Raw genomic sequence first — 19,739 nt, 5'->3', positions numbered from 1 at the left:
ATTTTAAAAGAATGGACATTATTAAGCAATAAAAAATTACTACCGAAATACTGGTAATAAATTTATATATATAGACAACATATTCTCAATATAAAATAATGTACATTTAAACACAAGAGAAACTACCTTTAACAGGTAGCTTTACACGCTAGAAGAAGCAGTCAAAAACGACCAAAACCACATTTAAATGTGTTTAAATGTACACTATTTTATATTGAGAAAATGTTGTCTATTGACTTTTTTTTATACATGCTAGGCCACTGATAGTGAAATTTCTAAAAAAAAATTTAAAAAACTCGCTTCCCTATATTATATATATATATATATATATATAAATTTGTTTCGAAATACGCGAAAACAGTTGATTATATTGGCACCCTAGCTTTGAGTGACTTGTGAACCTGATACCGGCATCATTTGGACAGTGTTGGAGTATTCCCAACATTGTACAGATGATGTAGCGCTGACGGCAATATTGGAGAGATTAAAGTTTGAGCTTTTTGAGGCGATTCCAATAGTCATAACCTGCCTTGCCTTTTGTGTGTGTGTGTGTGTGTGTGTGTTCGATCTTTGGGGGTGCTTCAATTTTAATATTTTATTTTGTGCAGGGAGTCCATTGTTGGCAGCATCATTCAAAGTGAAGTCTTACAAACGTAGAGAAGAGAATCTAAGATCTTTGAACGGGAAAGTTCTAAGGATCTAAGAGCACATTCTGAAGGTCAAATCGACTTTATTGTTGATGTTTGCTCTCCAGCTTAGTTTGTTGACTGTAGTTACATCAAGTTTTTATTATTTGACATAACGAGTTTACCCGAAGGGAGAAAATATGTCTAAGTATTCTCTCTTTTTTAAAGTGAATGGGGATGAACTCAAATATGTACTTATATGTCTGTTCACTTCTATTTTTAATTATTTGAAATCTTTCTGTAAAGGAGCTGGTTCGTAACAAAGATACAAAACCCCATCGTTGGAATATAGATATAAAAAAAGAACGACTACATATTTTAAACTTCAGAAAAGTTTTACATATTTTTACTGTTCCGCTTCAGACTATTTCTGTAATGTAAGCGTTAGCTGTTTGATTTCCTTTCTTATCCTCATTGTCGCTTGCACCAATTATTATTGGAATAAATGTGAATTTATAATCTGAGTATAGAAGCTGGAAGTTTCGAAGCAGTTGTTCGGAGTTGTCCTCTTTCTTTTTGATTTTCGAAAATATTTTCACATCAGTGGGACAGCTGACCTTTCATAACTGTACTTACTACCTCTTGTATGTCCCAAACAACAATATCCGATCTATTATGTTTACACTTGGGGGAAATTTTAATGAGACTGTTCCACTAATATTCCTTGTGTTGATATTTATGTATGTATTCAATAACAGGGGAGTGAGTTCTCTACATTTATCCCCAGACGCATCTTTTCAGATGCTTTAGTCTTGTGGCATTGGGTGGTAAGTACTTCGATGACAATTTTTGGCAGCTACTGATCATATGTGACGTCTTCCTATGTGTGTGTGTGTTGCATTGTAGTAGTTTAGTCTGAAAGAAGGGGTTGCGTCCTTCACTTTCCCAGGCACTCCCCGACCCCATGTGATCAACGTGACAGTACTAGTCAAGAAGTGAGTCTACTAAAATCCAACTGCGACCCATCCTCAAATATGGGGACGTCGTTTATACATTTACATTGAGAACGTTGTTTACATACTTTTAGTTTACTACTGAATACACAAATCTTACATATTTTCGTATATAAAACTCTCTTCATTGTATTTCTCTCTCTCTCTCTCTCTCTCTCTCTCTCTCTCTCTCACTGTGTTCTTTTTCTATTATTGATTAATGTTAAATGAATATTCGTGACACCTGTTATAGAACTCATTACGTGGCTTATTTGTCTCTACTCTACTCTTTTACTTGTTTCAGTCATTTGACTGCGGCCATGCTGGAGCACCGCCTTTTTAGTCGAGCATATCGACCCCAGGACTTATTCTTTGTAAGCCTAATACTTATTCTAGCGGTCGCTTTTGCCGAACCGCTAAGTTACGGGGACGTAAACACACCAGCATCGGTTGTCAAGCAATGTTGGGGGGGACAATCACAGACAGACAAACACACACACACACACACACACACACACATATATATATATATATATATATATATATATATATATATATATATATACGACGGGCTTCTTTCAGTTTCCGTCTACCAAATCCACTCACAAGGCTTTGGTCGGGCCGAGGCTATAGTAGAAGACACTTGCTTAAGGTGCCACGCAGTGGGACTGAACCCGGAATCATGTGGTTGGTAAGCAAGCTACCTACCACACAGCCACTCCTTCCCCAACATATAATTTACTCTGTTTCAGTCGTTGGAGTGTGGCCATACTGAAGCACTGCCTTAAAAAGTTTTAATCGAAAAGATCGACTTTAACATTAAATTTAAAGTCTGGTACTTAAGGCTGTAGGTTTTTTTTTGTTTGTTTGTTTTACCGAACCGCTATGTCACATAAACCAACACCGGTTGTCAGGCGGTGGAGGTGGGAAGACAACTACAGACACAAAGACACACACTCATATATACAGACAGGACACAGAAGTGTGTCGATAGCCAGCTGGAGGAGATGTCCTCCTGGGGCTAAAAGCAACAGTAACATCCACCCCTCAGGGTCAGCCACATTTAAGTGGCAAATATACTTCACTTTATCGTGCAGTTACTGTTAATACCTCGTTTAGAGATTTAACATTGCTTATATATATATATATATATATATATATATATATATATATATATATATATATGTATATGTATATATAGCTTCCACACAGTTTCTGTCTTCTAAATTCACTCACAATACATTATTTGGCTAGGGGCTATAGTAGAATTCATTTGCCCAAGATTCCACACTGTGGAACTGAACTCAAAACTACATAGTTATTAAGCAAGTTTCTTAACCACACAACCTGCCTAACTATATACCTTTGTTCAGTGATGTATAAAATGTCTCTATGTTATCATTTAGCCCGCCCCCCCCCACACACACCTCCAGATCAGCTCTGATCAAGGACATTCCAATCATGACCATTTCCTCTGTTTGTATGTAAGGGACTTATGTTGCTCATTTTATTGCTCTTTAAGGTGCTAGAGAGGTTTGAGAGATATTTGGTTGCTATTTCTAGTTGCTCAAACGACTACCTAGAGGCTCTCTCGTTGGCCCTTGACACTTGTCTGCTTATCAGTGATCTGTTCCCATTAAAACTTTTTATGTAGATGAGAAGTCAGATGCAGTTTCACTAACCAAGCTGAATGGCTGTTGGTGGTGGTGTTTATCCACATGACACTCCTGATTGGACAAACCTATGATTAAAGGTGTTCAAGCAACAATCATCCCATCTTTGTTTAAAGTATAATGTATCCAAAACTGCATTATCCCAGATACATATACCGCCTCCTATTTTTAAGATGTATAGGTGAGACTCAAGAGAGATTTTGCTGCTATTTCTAGCGGGTCGGAGACATGTCATTCACCACTTTGTTTTATTTTACTGACAAATGAAAAAATTTAGTAGAAGATTCAAGTAAGTATTTTTGGCTCAGGAATTAGAGGGGTTAATGGTCTGGGTTTATGGTTAGTAAGGGTTAAGAGTTTGGGTTAATATTCTGCCTGTAAAAGGCAGCAAGCTTGCAGAATCATTAGCACACCAGGCAGAATGCTTACCAACATTTCATCAGTCCTCACATTCTGTGTTCAAATTCCACCAGGGTTGACTTTGCTTTTCATCATTTTGGGTTTGAGTACTGGGGTCAATGCAATCAAATTTACCTCTTCCTAGAAATTGCTGACCTTGTGCCAAACTTTGAAATCAGTATTCTGCCTGTAAAATAATTTGTGCTAACACATGTCGCCATTTTAAGAAAACCATGCTACATCCATTGAGAATAACTCTACATTGATATACTTTAATCATAAAATGTGGTTTATTCATCTAAAAGTAGGTTATAGTTTAAATCACCAGCCAAACTATTGTACACTATATTTCTTTATTTCCCACAAGGGGCTAAACATAGAGGTGACAAAAGGATTAAGTCAATTACATCGACCCCAGTGTGTAACTGGTACTTATTTAATCAACCCTGAAAGGATGAAAGACAAAGTCAACCTCAGCAGAATTTGAACTCAGAACGTAACAGCAGACAAAATACCGCTAAGCATTTCACCCGGCATGCTAATGATTCTGCCAGCTCGCCACCCTATTGTACACTATATATTAATAAGCTACTGCTCCTAGTTGTATTTATTAAATAGTCATGACTAAGAGAAAGGAATACACTGGCCTAGGGCACTAAATTTTCTAACACTGGCCCTGCAGACAACAGCAAAGACTCTCCAACATGGTTGTGACATGATCTTGTCTTCTATAGCACAATGACAAAATTACTGTTTATATCAAGGAAACGATCTCCTTCACTTCCTCTAATCTTTAACAACACATCACCACCACCATCATTTTATGTTCCCCTTTCCATAATAGCATGGATTGAACAGGTATATCATGGCCTTAGTTAGTTATTCTGGTTAACTGCCTTCCTGGATGGTTTGGGAAGATCATGTCTCATTATGCAGGTTCTGTTTTGGCAAGATGCCCTTAATACCAACCACTTTACAGCGTGTATTGTATTCATTTCATAGCCTTCTTATTCAGGGTTGGAAAATACTTTAACTCCATTCCCCTGTTGATTCTCTTACAAAGCCCAAGTTAAACCTGCAATAAAATACTGCACCCACACAACCTAGATCTAAAGGAATGCCATCCAACTGACTGGTAAAGATTCACTATAAGACTACAACTTGTGGCCTATGATGACTTCTCATTCTGCCTAATTTATCACTATAACAGTCAACACTCTCCCTATTTGCACTCTGCTCTCTGTCTCTACGTCAGGCCCTACACTAACACACTAAATACTGTACATAGATCCTTCTTCACCAGGGTATCAACTCAAGAATTTTCTTCCCCCCTACCATGACCACCACCACCACCACCAGGTGTTTTTCCTTCAAACATTGACTTCCTAGATGACCAAGCTAAACATCAGCTGTTTAGATCTCTGGAGTTTTGGAGGGCTTTCAAAGATGGTAGGCACTTCTATTTCTTCCCGGATTAAACCATAACAATTACTAAAAAAAACTAAATAAGCAATCATTCATTCCAGCTCTGTAATACAATGTGATATTTTTTATCGTAGCCTAAATCAACAATAATCCACTGTCATTGCTTAAATCAACAATTGTTGAAACAGTTTAAAGCTAATTTCCAGAACATGGTTTTTTTTTTTTAAGACTGCTTTATTATCATTATTTATTATTATTATTATTATTATTATTATTATTATTATTATTATTATTATTATTATTATTATTATTATTAAGGTGGCAAGCTGGCAGAATCGTTAGCATGCTGGGCAAAATGCTTAATGGCATTTCATTCGTCTTTACATTCTGAGTTCAAATTCCGCCAAGGTTGACTTTACTTTTCATCCTTTCAGGGTCAATGAAATAAGTGCTAGTTATGCACTGGGGTCAATATAATTAACTAGCCCCCTCACTCAAAATTTCCGGCTTTGTGCCTAAAGTAGAAAGGATTATTATTATTATCATCATCATCATTAATTCTTATTTCTCAGGGCTTTCGACCTTTCTTGCTGCTGTTAATTCCTTGAGACCAGACAGCAGCCTCTTTTCAAAGGTCTCTCAGAGTCTCTTTCCACAAATTATAAGACTTGGTAGCTAGATGTTTAACACCCATGTGCCAATCTCAAAATCTTTTCTGTCCCCAATAAAGCAGTTTTATTATTAAACTGTTCTGCACACTATTGTCCAGTCCCCATGTATTTCTGACTTGTGGGTTTATGTTAAATGCTTGCTGTTACTTGTAGGACAGATCTGGCTATCAGTTAAGTCCATTGTGAAAATAGTTCCACCACCTTCCTTTGGCTGAGGTGGGTAGGCTGTCTTTTTTTGCTTGATAGCCTTAGTGAAAGAGGTTGTGTGATGGACCAGATTGAAAGGGCTGAAGACAGATACTTTCCTCTTTGGCCTAGCTGTCATCGACTTTTTCATGTTTCGCTTAGAAAGGAAAAGTGGGGTGGAGAGGGAAGTGCTGGCTCCCAGTAATTTTCTTAGGTGGGTGAATGTTGCCAGAATAGTTTAAATAAACAAGTCTACTCTAAGCATGCACTTGTGAGTTGAAGAAGGGCAATGTAGAGAGGGCACTTGCCTTAGTGATCTGGGCAACCATGGATTTTGTAGGGTCTTCAAAAGCAACCCTAGAAAGTTTCCCTCTTTTGAAGAATTATTCAATTTTATTATTTTATATTGCTACTGCTTTTTTTTTTTTTTTTTTTTACTTTTTACATGCCTTTTACGAAAGAAAACATTGTTATTATTATTATTTAAGGTGGCAAATTCTGCCACAGTCAACTTTACCTTTCATCTTTTGGGGGTCGATGAAATAAGTACCAGTTACACACTGGGGTTGATGTAATCCACTAGCCCCCTTCCCCAAAATTTCAGACCTTGTGACTACAGTAGAAGGGATTATTACTATTATTAAGACAGTGAGCTGTCTGAATTGTTAATAAATAGGAGAAAAGGCTTGGCTGCATTTTTTCTGACTCTATGTTTTGAGTTCAAATCCCGCCAAGATCAACTTTGTCTTTCATTCTTTCAGGAGCAATAAAATAAAGTCCCAATCACCAATCAAAAACACTGGGGCTGGTGTAATTGACTAATTCCTTCTCCCTAAAATTGCTTGCCTTTCGTCAGAATTAGAAGGAATAGTAATAATAATAATTATTATTATTATTATTATTATTATTATTATTATTAAAAGGACAGTGTATACTCAGAACTGGTTGTGGTGATGTAAATACTTGCAGTATTTAGTAACATACCTCTACATTCTGAAACTCTATTGATTATGAATCTGATTAATACAAGCTTTTTTTAATTTATTCTGAAATAGATTAAAGTGTAGGCGCAGTTACCTCCCTTGACTGTGGGTTTAAACAAGCTGGCCCATAGAGGGTATTATGCAACATTAAGGTTCAGAGACTCATCTTTTTTCTTGCCAAGACATGATCTAGTCTCTCTCTCTCACACCACACGCCAGTGAGCAGATAGGAGAAGACCATATCCTCCACGCATCAAACCATTTCCATTTGTCATTCAGCTTATATATATATATGTGTGTGGCCACATTAAAGGTATTTAAAGTTACCACCTTGTTCCATGTATTTCTTTATACCGTGTTCCTGTCAAATGATATTACAGCCTTAGATGGCTCCACAACCTATCCATCTAAAATGTTGACCCTGACGCAGCAGGGACACCTATCCAACTAAAATGGTGACCCAATGTATAACGCAGACTATCTAAAATGATGACCCCAATGTTCCTGACCACTAAACTAACTAAAATGACACGACGTGGAATACATCAACTCAATGCAACACACACCACAATTCTTTCTAAAATGGTGAACCCCAGACAAATTTTGACGAGTGAATATGTGTTCCTTTTTCCTCCTTTGCGACTTCATCTACGCAACCAAACTGCCATTCATCATATAGGAACATACCACTGATGTTTCTCAACACCATATTGTCTTCTTCACCAGAAAATTTTTGGTGCCATTTTCAAGTGGATAACTGCAAATCATTTTTCCTTGTGTTGTGACTGGGTTTGGAACTTGGTCCTTGGAAGACACAGTGTCCTAGGGGAATATTCTTCTTGCTTGTAAAAAAAGGAAAAAAAAAAAATTATCCGGAATTTTCTCCAGAATTCACAGGGACAACAAATTTTTGCTACATGCCAGGTATGAGTTCTTTCTCTCAACCACCTGGATTATCCACATGTTGCCCATGTTTTGTTCCTTATCTATTGGCAAGGACTTCTCCTATTTTCATCTTCTGCTACTGAAAAAAATTTCCTAGTTCGCTGCTCATTGTGTCTTCTTTCAACTAGGGTATTTGACTGCTGTTTCTAACAGCATTTCTGTCAACCAGCTTGTTCTTCATGGCATTCCATTTCCTATTATCATCAAGATGAGTCCCTTTCCTTTGCCACCATGCGCTTCTTCGTCCTCCTCTCTAGCTTATATTTCTTCTGCTCCAGGTGACACACAATCCTCCGCAATCTTGTGGGCCATTGCAGAACTGACCTGTTAAGTCGCACACATGTGCAGGGACCGTTCATTTTCAATGAATCATTCTGAAGGGAGAACCAGACGTCGCTCCTTTTTGCATGGACTCACACCTCATGCTTCAATTTGCTGGTACCACAGGAAGGTGCGTCATCATCAGATATTGCCACAGTTTTAGAGCAATCTGTCAACAACCGAAGCCAGCCATTAGCCTTCTTCTCTCGCCAGCTGAAAAAATGCCGAATTGAGATACAGTGTGTTTGGTAAAGAACTCTTAGCAATTTACCTGGCAGTGAAGGTAGAGATTTCATGATTTTCACCAATCACAAACCACTAACATTCGCTCTCTTTACCAAAATGGATCGGTACTCGCCCAGAGAAACAAGGCATTTGGACTACATATCACAGTTCACTAGTGACATTCGCCACATCACTGGCACTGACAACTTCCCCACCGACGTCTTATCCTGCCTGTCTATCAGTGCATTGTCGTCACCTGCTTTGATTGATTTGGCTGCTTTGGCTACTGACCAACCCTCCATGGACTCTCTGGACGTCTCTTCACTACAGTTTTTTCTGCTGCAAGTTTGAACACCTGCTTCTGCCTTTTTTCTGAAGGAGCCATTCTCTGCGCTGTTTCTACCGGGTCAGCATGACCTCTCATTCCTGAATATCACTGTTGTGCTGTTTTTGAAGCACTGCATTCACTGTCACAACCCAGCATTGCAGCCACAGTAAAGCTTATCTCAGCCCATTTTTTCTGGCCGAGTATGTATTGGTCTATTACTGCTTGGTCACGTGCCTGTCTCCCATGTCAGCATTCCAAGATGCATCATCATGTGAGAGCACCTCTTGGACACTTCCAACTACTAGACACCAGGTTCCATCACATACACATCGATCTGGTTGTTCCTTGGCCGGTCAGTTGCAGATTTACTTATATATTGAACTCTGCTTTAAAGACTGGAACTTTTCCTTGTCTGTGCATTGTATTGCATTTCAGTTGTCTGCTTTTTGGTGGGGTTTTTTTCACTTTTCTTTGCATATCATTTCCTTTTTCAGAACCTTATTTATGTATGTACATATTTTTGAATATTGTGTATATTACATTTTAACTTCTTTCAATGTTCATACACACATGCACCACATTCTAGGATTTTAGTTGCTTTCTCATTGCTCCTGCCTACTAGCACCTCCAGCCTCTGCAAGCGACCCACCGCTCTTGCAGGCTTACAACACTAGTCTCTGCAAGTGACCTACCTCTCATATCAAGATAAACAGCACTTGACCTTACAGGTGGAACCCAGTTAGAATTTTATTCAAGACAAGTAGCCCATCCTGCTCAAAAAAATCCCTGAATAAGGGATAAGGATGATGAACAAAAACATCCATATTTCCAGAAATGAATTATTCAAACTCCAAAGAATTGCTCTCAGCGCATGGTTATGATACTCCCCAACTACTCCTGTTCTTGATCAGAGATGTGCATATCATCAGCCACCAAGGGACATACTTAACTGGTTATGGTCAAGCAAATGATAAGCAAATCAGTGGTATTGAGCAGAATATTTGCTATAGCCCATCTTTCACACCAAGACAAAACATGTACATGTTAACACTTCCCATCATTTAAGATCAGAACCCATGAGAGTCACTGACTAGTACTGCATTATTATTATTAGGGCTACATCTCTATCGTCCTCTCCCTCTTTTTTTAAACCTCTGTATACTATGTATAAGTCCCTCCCTTTTCATTGTATACTGTGTATACTTACATTTCTCTTTTTTTTTTATATATATAATTATCTTATCATTTCATTATATGTAAACCCCCACACTTTATTTCTCTCTTTGTATTGTCCCCTTCGTCCTTCACCCTGGGGCAAATAAATGAAATCATCATCATCATTATTATTATTATTATTATTATTATTAAGGCAGCAAGCTGACAGAATTGTTAGCACACCGAGCAAAATGCTTAGTGGTATTTCGCCCATCACAACGTTCTGAGTTCAAATTTTAGTGAGGTTAATTTTGTCTTTCATCCTTTCGGAGTCAATAAAATAAGTACCAGTCAAGCACTGGGGTCAATGTAATCAACTAGTCCCCTCCCTCAAAATTTCAGGCCTTGTGCCTATAGTAGAGCGGATTATTATTATTAATATCATTATTATTGATTTATTTCCTTTTACTCTTTGCTCTTCGTTTTTAGTGACATTATTTCACTTGTATTTGTCGTTAATAGTGCTCACTATTTACTTTGAAGTCATAGTCAACATGTCAATGTATTTTCACTTCTTTGAATTATTATTGATCTCTGTTCTTCCTCTGCCACTACTTTGACTACAATAAAATCATGTCTCTAAATTCAACCACACCATTTTTTCTTGGTTTTACTGCTCATTTTCTTGAACTTAAAATTAAACTACATATTTAATGCAGTAATCCAGTCAATGTAAACCACCTCTTCAAACTTATTTATTCATCAGTAATATTTCAAACAAATTCATTAGATGTGCTTAACCCTACTCTATCTCTGCTGCTCATTCATGTGTTTGTGTGTATTTATATATGCATATATATGTAATGTGGTTGATGTTAGGAAGGACATTCAACCATAAAAACCCTGCCAAAACAGATAGTGAAGCCTGGTGCAGTCTTCTGCTTAGCCAGGCCCCGTCAAACCATCCAACCCATGTCAGCATGGAAAACAGACATTAAATTATGATGATATATATGTATATATATATATATATATATATATATATATATATATATATATAGGATTTTCGAGTGAGATCGTTGCCAGTGCCCCTGGACTGGCTTGTGCGGGTGGCACATAAAAGACACCATTTCGAGCGTGGCCATTTTCGTGCGGGTGACACATAAAAGCACCCACTACACTCTCTGAGTGGTTGGCGTTAGGAAGGGCATCCAGCTGTAGAAACTCTGCCAAATTAGATTGGAGCCTGGTGTTGCCATCCGGTTTCACCAGTCCTCAGTCAAATCGTCCAACCCATGCTAGCATGGAAAGCGGACGTTAAACGATGATGATGATGATGATGATGATATATATATATATATATATATGTGTGTGTGTGTGTGTATCTATATATATCATCATCATTTAACGTCCACTTTCCATGCTGGCGTGGGTTGGACAGTTTGACCAGAGCTGATAAGCTGGAGAGCTGTACCAAGTTCCAGCCTGATTTGGTTTGGCTTCTATGGCTGGATGTCATTCCTAATGCCAACTACTTTACTGAGTGAGTTGGGTGCCTTTTACAAGGCACCAGCACAGGTACTTTTTACATGAACTGGCATCAGGGCTCTTCAAGACAAAAACCTCTTCAGTTGGGTGGGAGAAGCATTAATAATTTTGCTGTGGTGTACATCAAGGTGCCATATGTGAGAGTGTGTGTGTGTGTATAATGTGTGTTACAAACCTTAAGCAGCTGAAAGTGTTTTTAATGAAAAAACTGAAATATACTTGAAGTCTATGGTTTGATAAAGACTTTGTACTGGGATTTAAGACTATTAAAACTGTAAGAAAATCTCACTTTGTCTGCTTTGTTGTTGATAACATATAAAAGTGAGCTACAGGTTGTCAGAGATGAGAGAATGTTATTTCTGTATCTATTCATTTAGATACATCATCATCATTATTTCATGCTTGTCTTGATGCTGACATGGGCTAAACAGTTCGGCAGGATCCCACGACCCCAGGACTGCATTGAGTTCCAATGTCAGCTTAGGTACAGCTTTGATAGCTAGGTGCCTTTCCAAATGCTAGTCACTTTCCAGTGTATGCTGGGTGCCTTCTTTTCATGACATCAACACTAGTGAGGTCTGTAATTTTAATTCTTCAACTCTTGATATCTTGCTCTGTGGTTCCTGAATTAAGAGCTTTTTTTTTTTGCACATTCTTCTTTAAACATCTGTAGTTTACATTTGACACAACCACAGATGCTCTCATTTCTCTTACTTGTAGTAGCCATAGCTATGGGTAACTTAAAGTTAAATAAGCAGACGAACTCTTAAAATTAACAAATGCTGCCACTAACTAGTACAGTGTAAATAATGCATGAAAACACACAGTACACATAATGTCACATTTGGGTACACACTGAACTAAACTGGCAGTCACAAGAATTTCAAGTTTCCCTATAATTTATCCAGATTAAAGGAGGTGCCAGACCATCAGCTACCTATATAAAACCTCAATATTCTGATGCTGCTATTTGCTTGATGGGGCTTGGGTCATCCCAGGTTAGTGGTCCCAGAGACATCATCATGCATAGAGCCGACCAGCTCCATCAATGATTTCCATCAATGGCATTCCTGTGCCAGCCCCTCTGCTTCCTCCAAGGTGATGTCAAGCCTTTGGAGGTCTTCCCCAATCATGTCCAGTCATCTGGTGCAAGGCCAGCCATGAGGCTTCTGCCAACCCACAGCTGTTGCGTCGAATGAGAGTGAAGCCCAGGTAGGATGATATTGCGGGAGATGGAGGATATGTCCGTACCAGCACATGCGAAAGATAGCTATGAAGTGGGAGGCTGCAGGCTGATGCATGCGCGCATGCAGTTCTTTGTTGGAAATGTGATGGTACATATTCACGATGCTTGATTATTAATATGCCAGTACATAGCAACGTTTCGTTAAATAGTTATCTGCCTTTGGTTTATCATCTCTAATGTCACTAACAAACATAATTAAGTAATGGCTCAATATATCTTTGTAGCAATATTTGATCTTAACCACCCTAAGTTCTCTTAGCAAATAAGTAAAGATGGGAACTTCTACAAGATAACTCAATCTGCTACAAATGTCAGAAAAATCTCCAAATTGCTTTCTGTTGTCTTTTAAAAAGGACGCTTTTAATAATGTATTCTTAGATGTACAATGTCCAAAAACATGGTACATTATAACAAATGGATACCTATGATCATAGGTCTAGTCAGTTTCAAGGATGACCTGAAGCAGTTACAAGTATTGCAATTTAACTCTTTAGCATTTGGTTTATTCTGTCAAATGTAACGCTTTTTTATTCACATTGTATTGAATTAATCTTGTGGCTTCAAGATTTCGATGATGTGATTATCTAATTTTAGAATGACATTGTAGGGTGGGTGTGAAACATCAAATTTGGCCTGTTCGAACATTAAAGAGGCAGAATAGTTTGGCTGATTTAAATGCTAAAGGCTTAATATAAGCAAGGAATTTGGTGGAGGGAAATCAAGAAACAGGTCTGTATTTTGAAAGAAAATAATGATTTTTAATTTAAACAATTTTGCTGATATAGATTTTTCTTCAAACAAAGTGACAGATGTGTACTTCATTAAAAATAAAAATAATCTGTCCTCTCTAGCTGCTAGCTGTTCACATTTGCCTAACATTAATATTTTACCTATATATTTCATAAAGATATCAACAAGGTCTAATTCTGTCATTTTGTGCTGTTTCTATTGGGTTGTCTGGAAAGTTCATGCCGATTTTTAAAGGAAAGAAAAAGGTCAATAAATACTTGCCATTACATTTTTAATCAACCAAATATGAACCATTTTGTTGCACAATGCGTCTCCATCTTTCCTTTAACTTGAAAATACCCTCTTCCCAGAATTGAGGTGGTTCCATGGCAAAGAATTCATCAAGGTATCTTTTTACATCATCCAAGGAATTGAAATTTTTACCATTAAAACTATTCTGCAGAAACCTGAATAAGTGTAAATCTGAAGGAGCAATATCTGGTGAATATGGAGGGTGGGGTAACACATCGCAGCCGAGCTGCAGCAATTTTTGTCTGGTTCCCAAAGAAACGTGGAGTCTTGCATTATCCTGTTGGAAAACAACACCCTTCCTGTTGGCCAATTCTGGACGTTTCTCTTGAATTGCTGCCTTTAACTCATCCAGTTGTGTGCAGTATTTCTCAGAATTAATTATCTGGTTACTTGGGAGAAGCTCATAGTACAGAATTACTTTCCAATCCCACCAGACACAAAGCAAGACTTTTTTAGGGTGAAGACCCGCTTTTGGGGTGGCTAAGGGTGACTTATGTTGCTTACTCCAGGATCGCTTTCTCTGAACATTTTGGTAGATAATCCATTTCTCATCACCTGTCACAATTAGCTTTAAAAAAGGCGCGTTTTCATTCCGTTTATAAAACAAATCACAGATGGAAATGCGATCCAAAAGGTTCTTCTCACTCAATTCATGTGGTACCCAAACATCATAGCGAATTGTGTACCCAAGCTTTACCAGGTGCTCATGTACGACGGATTTTGATAGGTTGAGGCTTTCTGCCAATTGTGCAATGTGGGTTATTCTCAATTAATGACTTGATTTGGTCATCATCTGTAGTGGATGGTCAGCCTGATCGCTCTTTATCAATAAGGCTACATTCTCCAGCTTGGAACCTTGCAAACCATTTCTGTACAGTTCTTTCGGATAAAGAAACATCACTGGAAACTGCGCATATTTCTTTGGTTGCTTGTGAGGCATTTTTCACTTTACGGAAAAAGAAAAGCATCAAGTGCCAAAAATGAACTTTCTTATCTTCCATTTTAAAGGGTTACAGAATTAACACAGGTTATAGGAACATAAACTTTCTTCCACGTAAAGATAGCTTAAACTGTACTCTAAATGGAGGTGTAGTCAAATCCTATTTTATGGACTCAACTATATTCTAAAATAAATCGAAAGGTAAGCTACTATAAATTGGCACAAACTTTCTGGAATAAAACCAATAGAAAGGGGGAAAATTATGCCTATAATTTGAAGAGGTCCTCCTAAAAAGAACAAAATATAAATGGAATGAGACTTATTAAAATTTTGTATCACATATTTTGTGAGCAAAAGCCAAGTGGAAAAAAGAATTTCCAGCAGATAGTTTTAATGTGAGTTATCAGTAATGAAATGATGGGAGAAAGGGAGATGTTTATGATTATGTTGATCTACAATGAATAAATATAGATATAGTTTTCATCAACATCCAATTTGTGAAAAAAAAACAAAAAAACTTCAGATTGAACATGTGTAAGAAATTATAATGGACACTGTTTGTAGAATTAACCTTTCTATGACTATATTTCTAATAAATTATACGGTTCACATATTTCATTATTTACATGATTTACATTTGATATTTGTCCTCATCTTGTTTGTTGTTAACACGTTTCAGCTGATATACTCTCCAGCCTTCATCAGGTGTCTTGAGGGAAATTTTTAACCTGGGTTCTCATTCCTAAGGTATTTTTCGATGTTATTATTATTCAGGTCACTGCCTGGAATCGAACTCAGAATCTTGATGTTAGTAGCCCATGCTCTTAACCACTATGTCATATGCCTAGACATATGGTGTAGTGGTTAAGATTCCAAGTTCGATTCCAAGCAGTGGCCTGAATAATAATAATAATAACATTGAAAAATACCTTAGGAATGAGAATCCAGGTTCGAAATTTTCCCCAAGACACCTGATGAAGGCTGGAGAGTATATCAGCCAAAAGTTGTGTTAATAACAAACAAGATGAGGGCAAATATCTGTCAAATGTAAATAATATACATAATTCCTCATCTCTCAAATATAGAACTGTATCACATATTTCAATTGTTTTTTTTTAATGGCCTAAAATTTGAATATATTTTATAAAACAACAAACTTTTCTTTTTTATTTAGTTAAATGGTTCTCAACCTGAGTCCGTATGACTCCTGGTGGTCCATGTAAGACTTTTGGAGGTTCATGCAAGCAAAATAGTAAATTGAGGATCCACAGTAGTTCACTAAGGATCCACGAAAATATTTTGCTTTACATGTATTTATTGCAAGAAGAAACAGCTAAGTTTCTTTCTCTAACGCTTTACATAGTTCAACCTACACAAGTTAATGTGTGAAAAACAAAATAGGAATTTTGTAAGAAGCATCTATAAAGCTAGTTTTTAAACATCAAATGGCTATGGAGGTCCACTAAAACAGAATAGTAATCAAAGGGATCCATAGGCAAAACATGGTTGAGAACCACTGATTTAGTTGGTGTTTGTAACATAATTTAGTAAAAAAATTTTTAAATGAAATTTTCATGGAAGGTTTTAATTAATATATAAACTCTTTAAGATGTGAGGTTTTATGTGTTAAAACCAGAAGTGGTGTCAGACAAGTTAGTATCAAAGGGGATAATATAAATCCAGTGGAGGCGCAATGGCCCAGTGGTTAGGGCGCAGTGGATTCGCGGTCATAGGATCGCGGTTTTGATTCCCAGACCGAGCGTTGTTTGTGTTTATTGAGCGAAAACACCTAAAGCTCTACGAGGCTCTGGCAGGGGATGGTGGCGAACCCTGCTGTACTCTTCACCACAACTTTCTCTCACTCTTTCTTCCTGTTTCTGTTGTGCCTGTAATTCAAAGGGTCGGCCTTGTCACACTGTGTCACACTGAATATCCCCGAGAACTACGTTAAGGGTACACGTGTCTGTGGAGTGCTCAGCCACTTGCACGTTAATTTCACGAGCAGGCTGTTCCGTTGATCTGATCAACTGGAACCCTCAACGTCGTAAGCGACGGAGTGCCAACAACAAATATAAATCCTAAGAAATATATTATTCTTCATTTGTTCTGACAATTCTCATATTTGAAATTAAGTTTATCTATTTTGAAAAACTATCACAGTTTTTCTGTAGCTCTGGTTAAACAAATATTCAAATTTAAGCAGCTATTTGTATGCTTATCTCTTTTGTTAGCATATTTCTGTAAAACAAGAAGGCTTTTCTTTCTTTGAAAATAATGAAGGATTTAGTAAAATAACTTTGCCCGTTATTAAGCTGGTGTTTGGAACATAAATTTTTGGTGGAACAAATATTAAATGATGATGATGACAACAACAACGATGTAACACAGATCATTTTAACCCTTTTTTTCACCATTTTTTATTAAAGCATGATTCTTTTGTTTCAATCAATTTTAAAGATGATGAAGAATTTACTAAAATAACTATGTTATTATCTAAGATGGTGCTTGGAACATAAATTAGCATGAAACTTTGATGGACGGTTTTAATTTAGATCATTTTAAAACAGTGAAATTGTATGCCTGAACTATGGGCTATTTCAGATGAGATGGTATCAAAAGGGTTAAAGCTGATATTGTATGACTGGATAATCTTCCTAATTGTGAAACCTTAAATTTGGTTAAATCAGCATGCAAGTTGCACAACCAGCTCAATGTAACCAACTGTCTTTCAACAAAGTTCTACTCCCTTTAAAATAGAGATATGTTAATCCTAAGTTTAAGGAAAGTATTACTACAAACTAAGATCAAATGAAAACATTCAGCCCATATTATATTTGTACATTTAAAATATTTGACCTGAGATATTTTTTAGCATTCAATTTTGAATATTTCATCACTATAGTTCTGTTTGAAATGAAACTGTGAATAAGAGGTTAGCAATCTCAATACTACTTTTGGGAGTAAAGTATTGCATTTGAAAAAACAAGTAAGTTGTTTGATGTTGAATAACTTTTGTGAGTTATGCATATGGGGTTAGCTGATTGAACAAAGTAGCTGGAGCTGTCTGTATTTCTTGCTGGGACTGTCTGAATTGAAGTATCTTGTTCTGAGATTTAATATTTAAAACATGTGCTCCCTATTTTAAGGGACCACATGGTAGTTTGTTGTGTGAATTTTGGCTGATACATTGAGTTGGCAAAGAAATTACATAGAAGTTCCTTTGCCATCTCCAGTCTTTTATTAGAGCGAATGGAATGAAGAAAAGATAGAGGGTGGAGGCTACGGGAGCAAAACTGTAACACATAAACCAGACGGTAAGGAAATCCTAATATCTCATTTGTTAGAAAAGAATTAACAACCAACTGATGATTAAAAGATGAAATTTTGTCAGGTGTGTTTCTAAATAACATTGTCATCTTATAACCAAGATTTTCATATATAAATATATATACACAAACACACACTCACATTGTAAACAAGAATCTAATGATGATGTTGTTCTTTGCAGATATAAAATCTTCATTATGGTATCTACTTTTTTATGCTATTCATCGTATCATCTTTCAAGGAAACCCATTAGTGTAGTTAAGGTAAGTTAACACTTCCTCAGTTTGGTGCAAACTTTTGTTTTGAATTCTAAATCATTACAATGCTCAACCTTTAAACTCCAGATTGGCAGAATCATCTGAACATAAGAAAAAATGCTTTTCTGTATTAATTCCTGTTCTTTACAAGTTCAAATCCAGTTGAGGTTAACTGGGCCTTTCATCCTTTTATGGTTTGATAAAATAAAGCGCCAGTCAAGTACTGGGACCAGTGGTGTTGACTAAACCCCTCCCCTCAAATTTGTTGGCCTTATTCCTAAATTAGAAACAATTATTATTAAATGAAGGAATTATCATTGTTATTTATTATGGTAGCAAGCTGGTAAAATTGTTAACATGCTGGCAAAATGCTTAGCAGCATTTTTTCCATCTCTTTATATTTTCAGTTCAAATCCTACCAAGGTCAGCTTTGCTTTTCATCTGTCTGGGGTCAATAAAATATGTACCAATTGAACACTGAGACTGATGTAATCAGCATATCCCCTTCTCCTAAAATTACTGTCCTTATGCCAAATTTGATGCCATCATTTATTTAGATGGTGAGCCAGCAGAACCATTACTGCAGTTGAACCAAATTTTTCACAGTATTCCTTCCTGCTTTTTATGTTCTGAATTTGAATTCTATCATGGTCAGTTTTGCCTTTCATCTTCTGTAGGTCAGTCAAGTATGATGGTTGATAGTATCAACATTTTTTTTTTCTCTGCTCTCACAGATTCCCATGATTCTTTGTCACTGTCTAATTCTATTTTGAATTTTAATTGGGAGCTTGAGTCATAGTGAATCTTTCATTATCTGATTACACAACCATGGAGGCATTTCAGATACTATCTTGATAGATCTTGGTGATCCTGACCATTGATTTTCTAGGATTCCTCTGCTCAGCATGACTGTAAGAAGCACTGTTGGCTCAGTTGAGTTCACCATAACTTTGCCATATCCCTAACAGGGTGGCTGAACGAGTGTTATATCTTGCCAAAGGGCAGCCTGTAACTATACAAGACACAGTCATCACTCCTTGAGGTATTTTCAAAATACCCACATACACAGGTATCAACTAAACCCCCAAAGAATAACATATACAATAGCCTACATTCTCCAATTGATGGAGACAATCAGGAATATAATGGGCATAAGATCCCCCATATACATAATATACATCCCACCCTCTACCACTACCACTATTTCAACAACCATTTAACTATGCTCCCCCTGGTGCATGGATCTTCTCCAGCCCTGTGAATCACCACTCATCATAGTTTTTTAACAGCTCCTTCATGAAGTTCAACTTCTTGAATTCAGTCTTCACCACTTAACTCACTGTCTTTCTAGCTCTGTTCCTGTTACACCTTCATCCTCATCCTCCTCATCATAATCAATGTGGTTGGCATTAGGAAGAGCATCAAGCCATAGAGGCCATACCAAAGTTGAT

General features: G+C 37.0%; 1 protein-coding gene across 6 annotated transcripts in view; it reads left to right on the top strand.

Moving 5' to 3' along the window:
• The window catches only part of LOC106872525 (glucose-6-phosphate exchanger SLC37A2), a 93,091-nt gene that overhangs the window by 2,407 nt on the left and 70,945 nt on the right, over positions 1 to 19,739 (top strand). For 5 of the 6 annotated variants that reach the window (XM_014919546.3, XM_089352455.1, XM_014919543.3 and 2 more), the window contains exon 2: positions 18,213 to 18,294. The exons of the other annotated variant lie outside the window; for it this stretch is intronic. In XM_014919546.3, coding sequence (XP_014775032.3) covers positions 18,213 to 18,294 — 82 coding nt within the window. The remainder of the gene's footprint in view (positions 1 to 18,212; positions 18,295 to 19,739) is intronic. 6 annotated transcript variants of the gene reach the window in all.

The sequence above is a fragment of the Octopus bimaculoides genome, chromosome 5, assembly GCF_046866305.1.
Source record: "Octopus bimaculoides isolate indiv1 chromosome 5, ASM4686630v1, whole genome shotgun sequence".
NCBI lineage: Eukaryota > Metazoa > Mollusca > Cephalopoda > Octopoda > Octopodidae > Octopus > Octopus bimaculoides.
The sequence above is the reverse complement of the archived record's forward strand: the minus strand, read 5'-3'. Positions and strand labels throughout refer to the sequence as shown.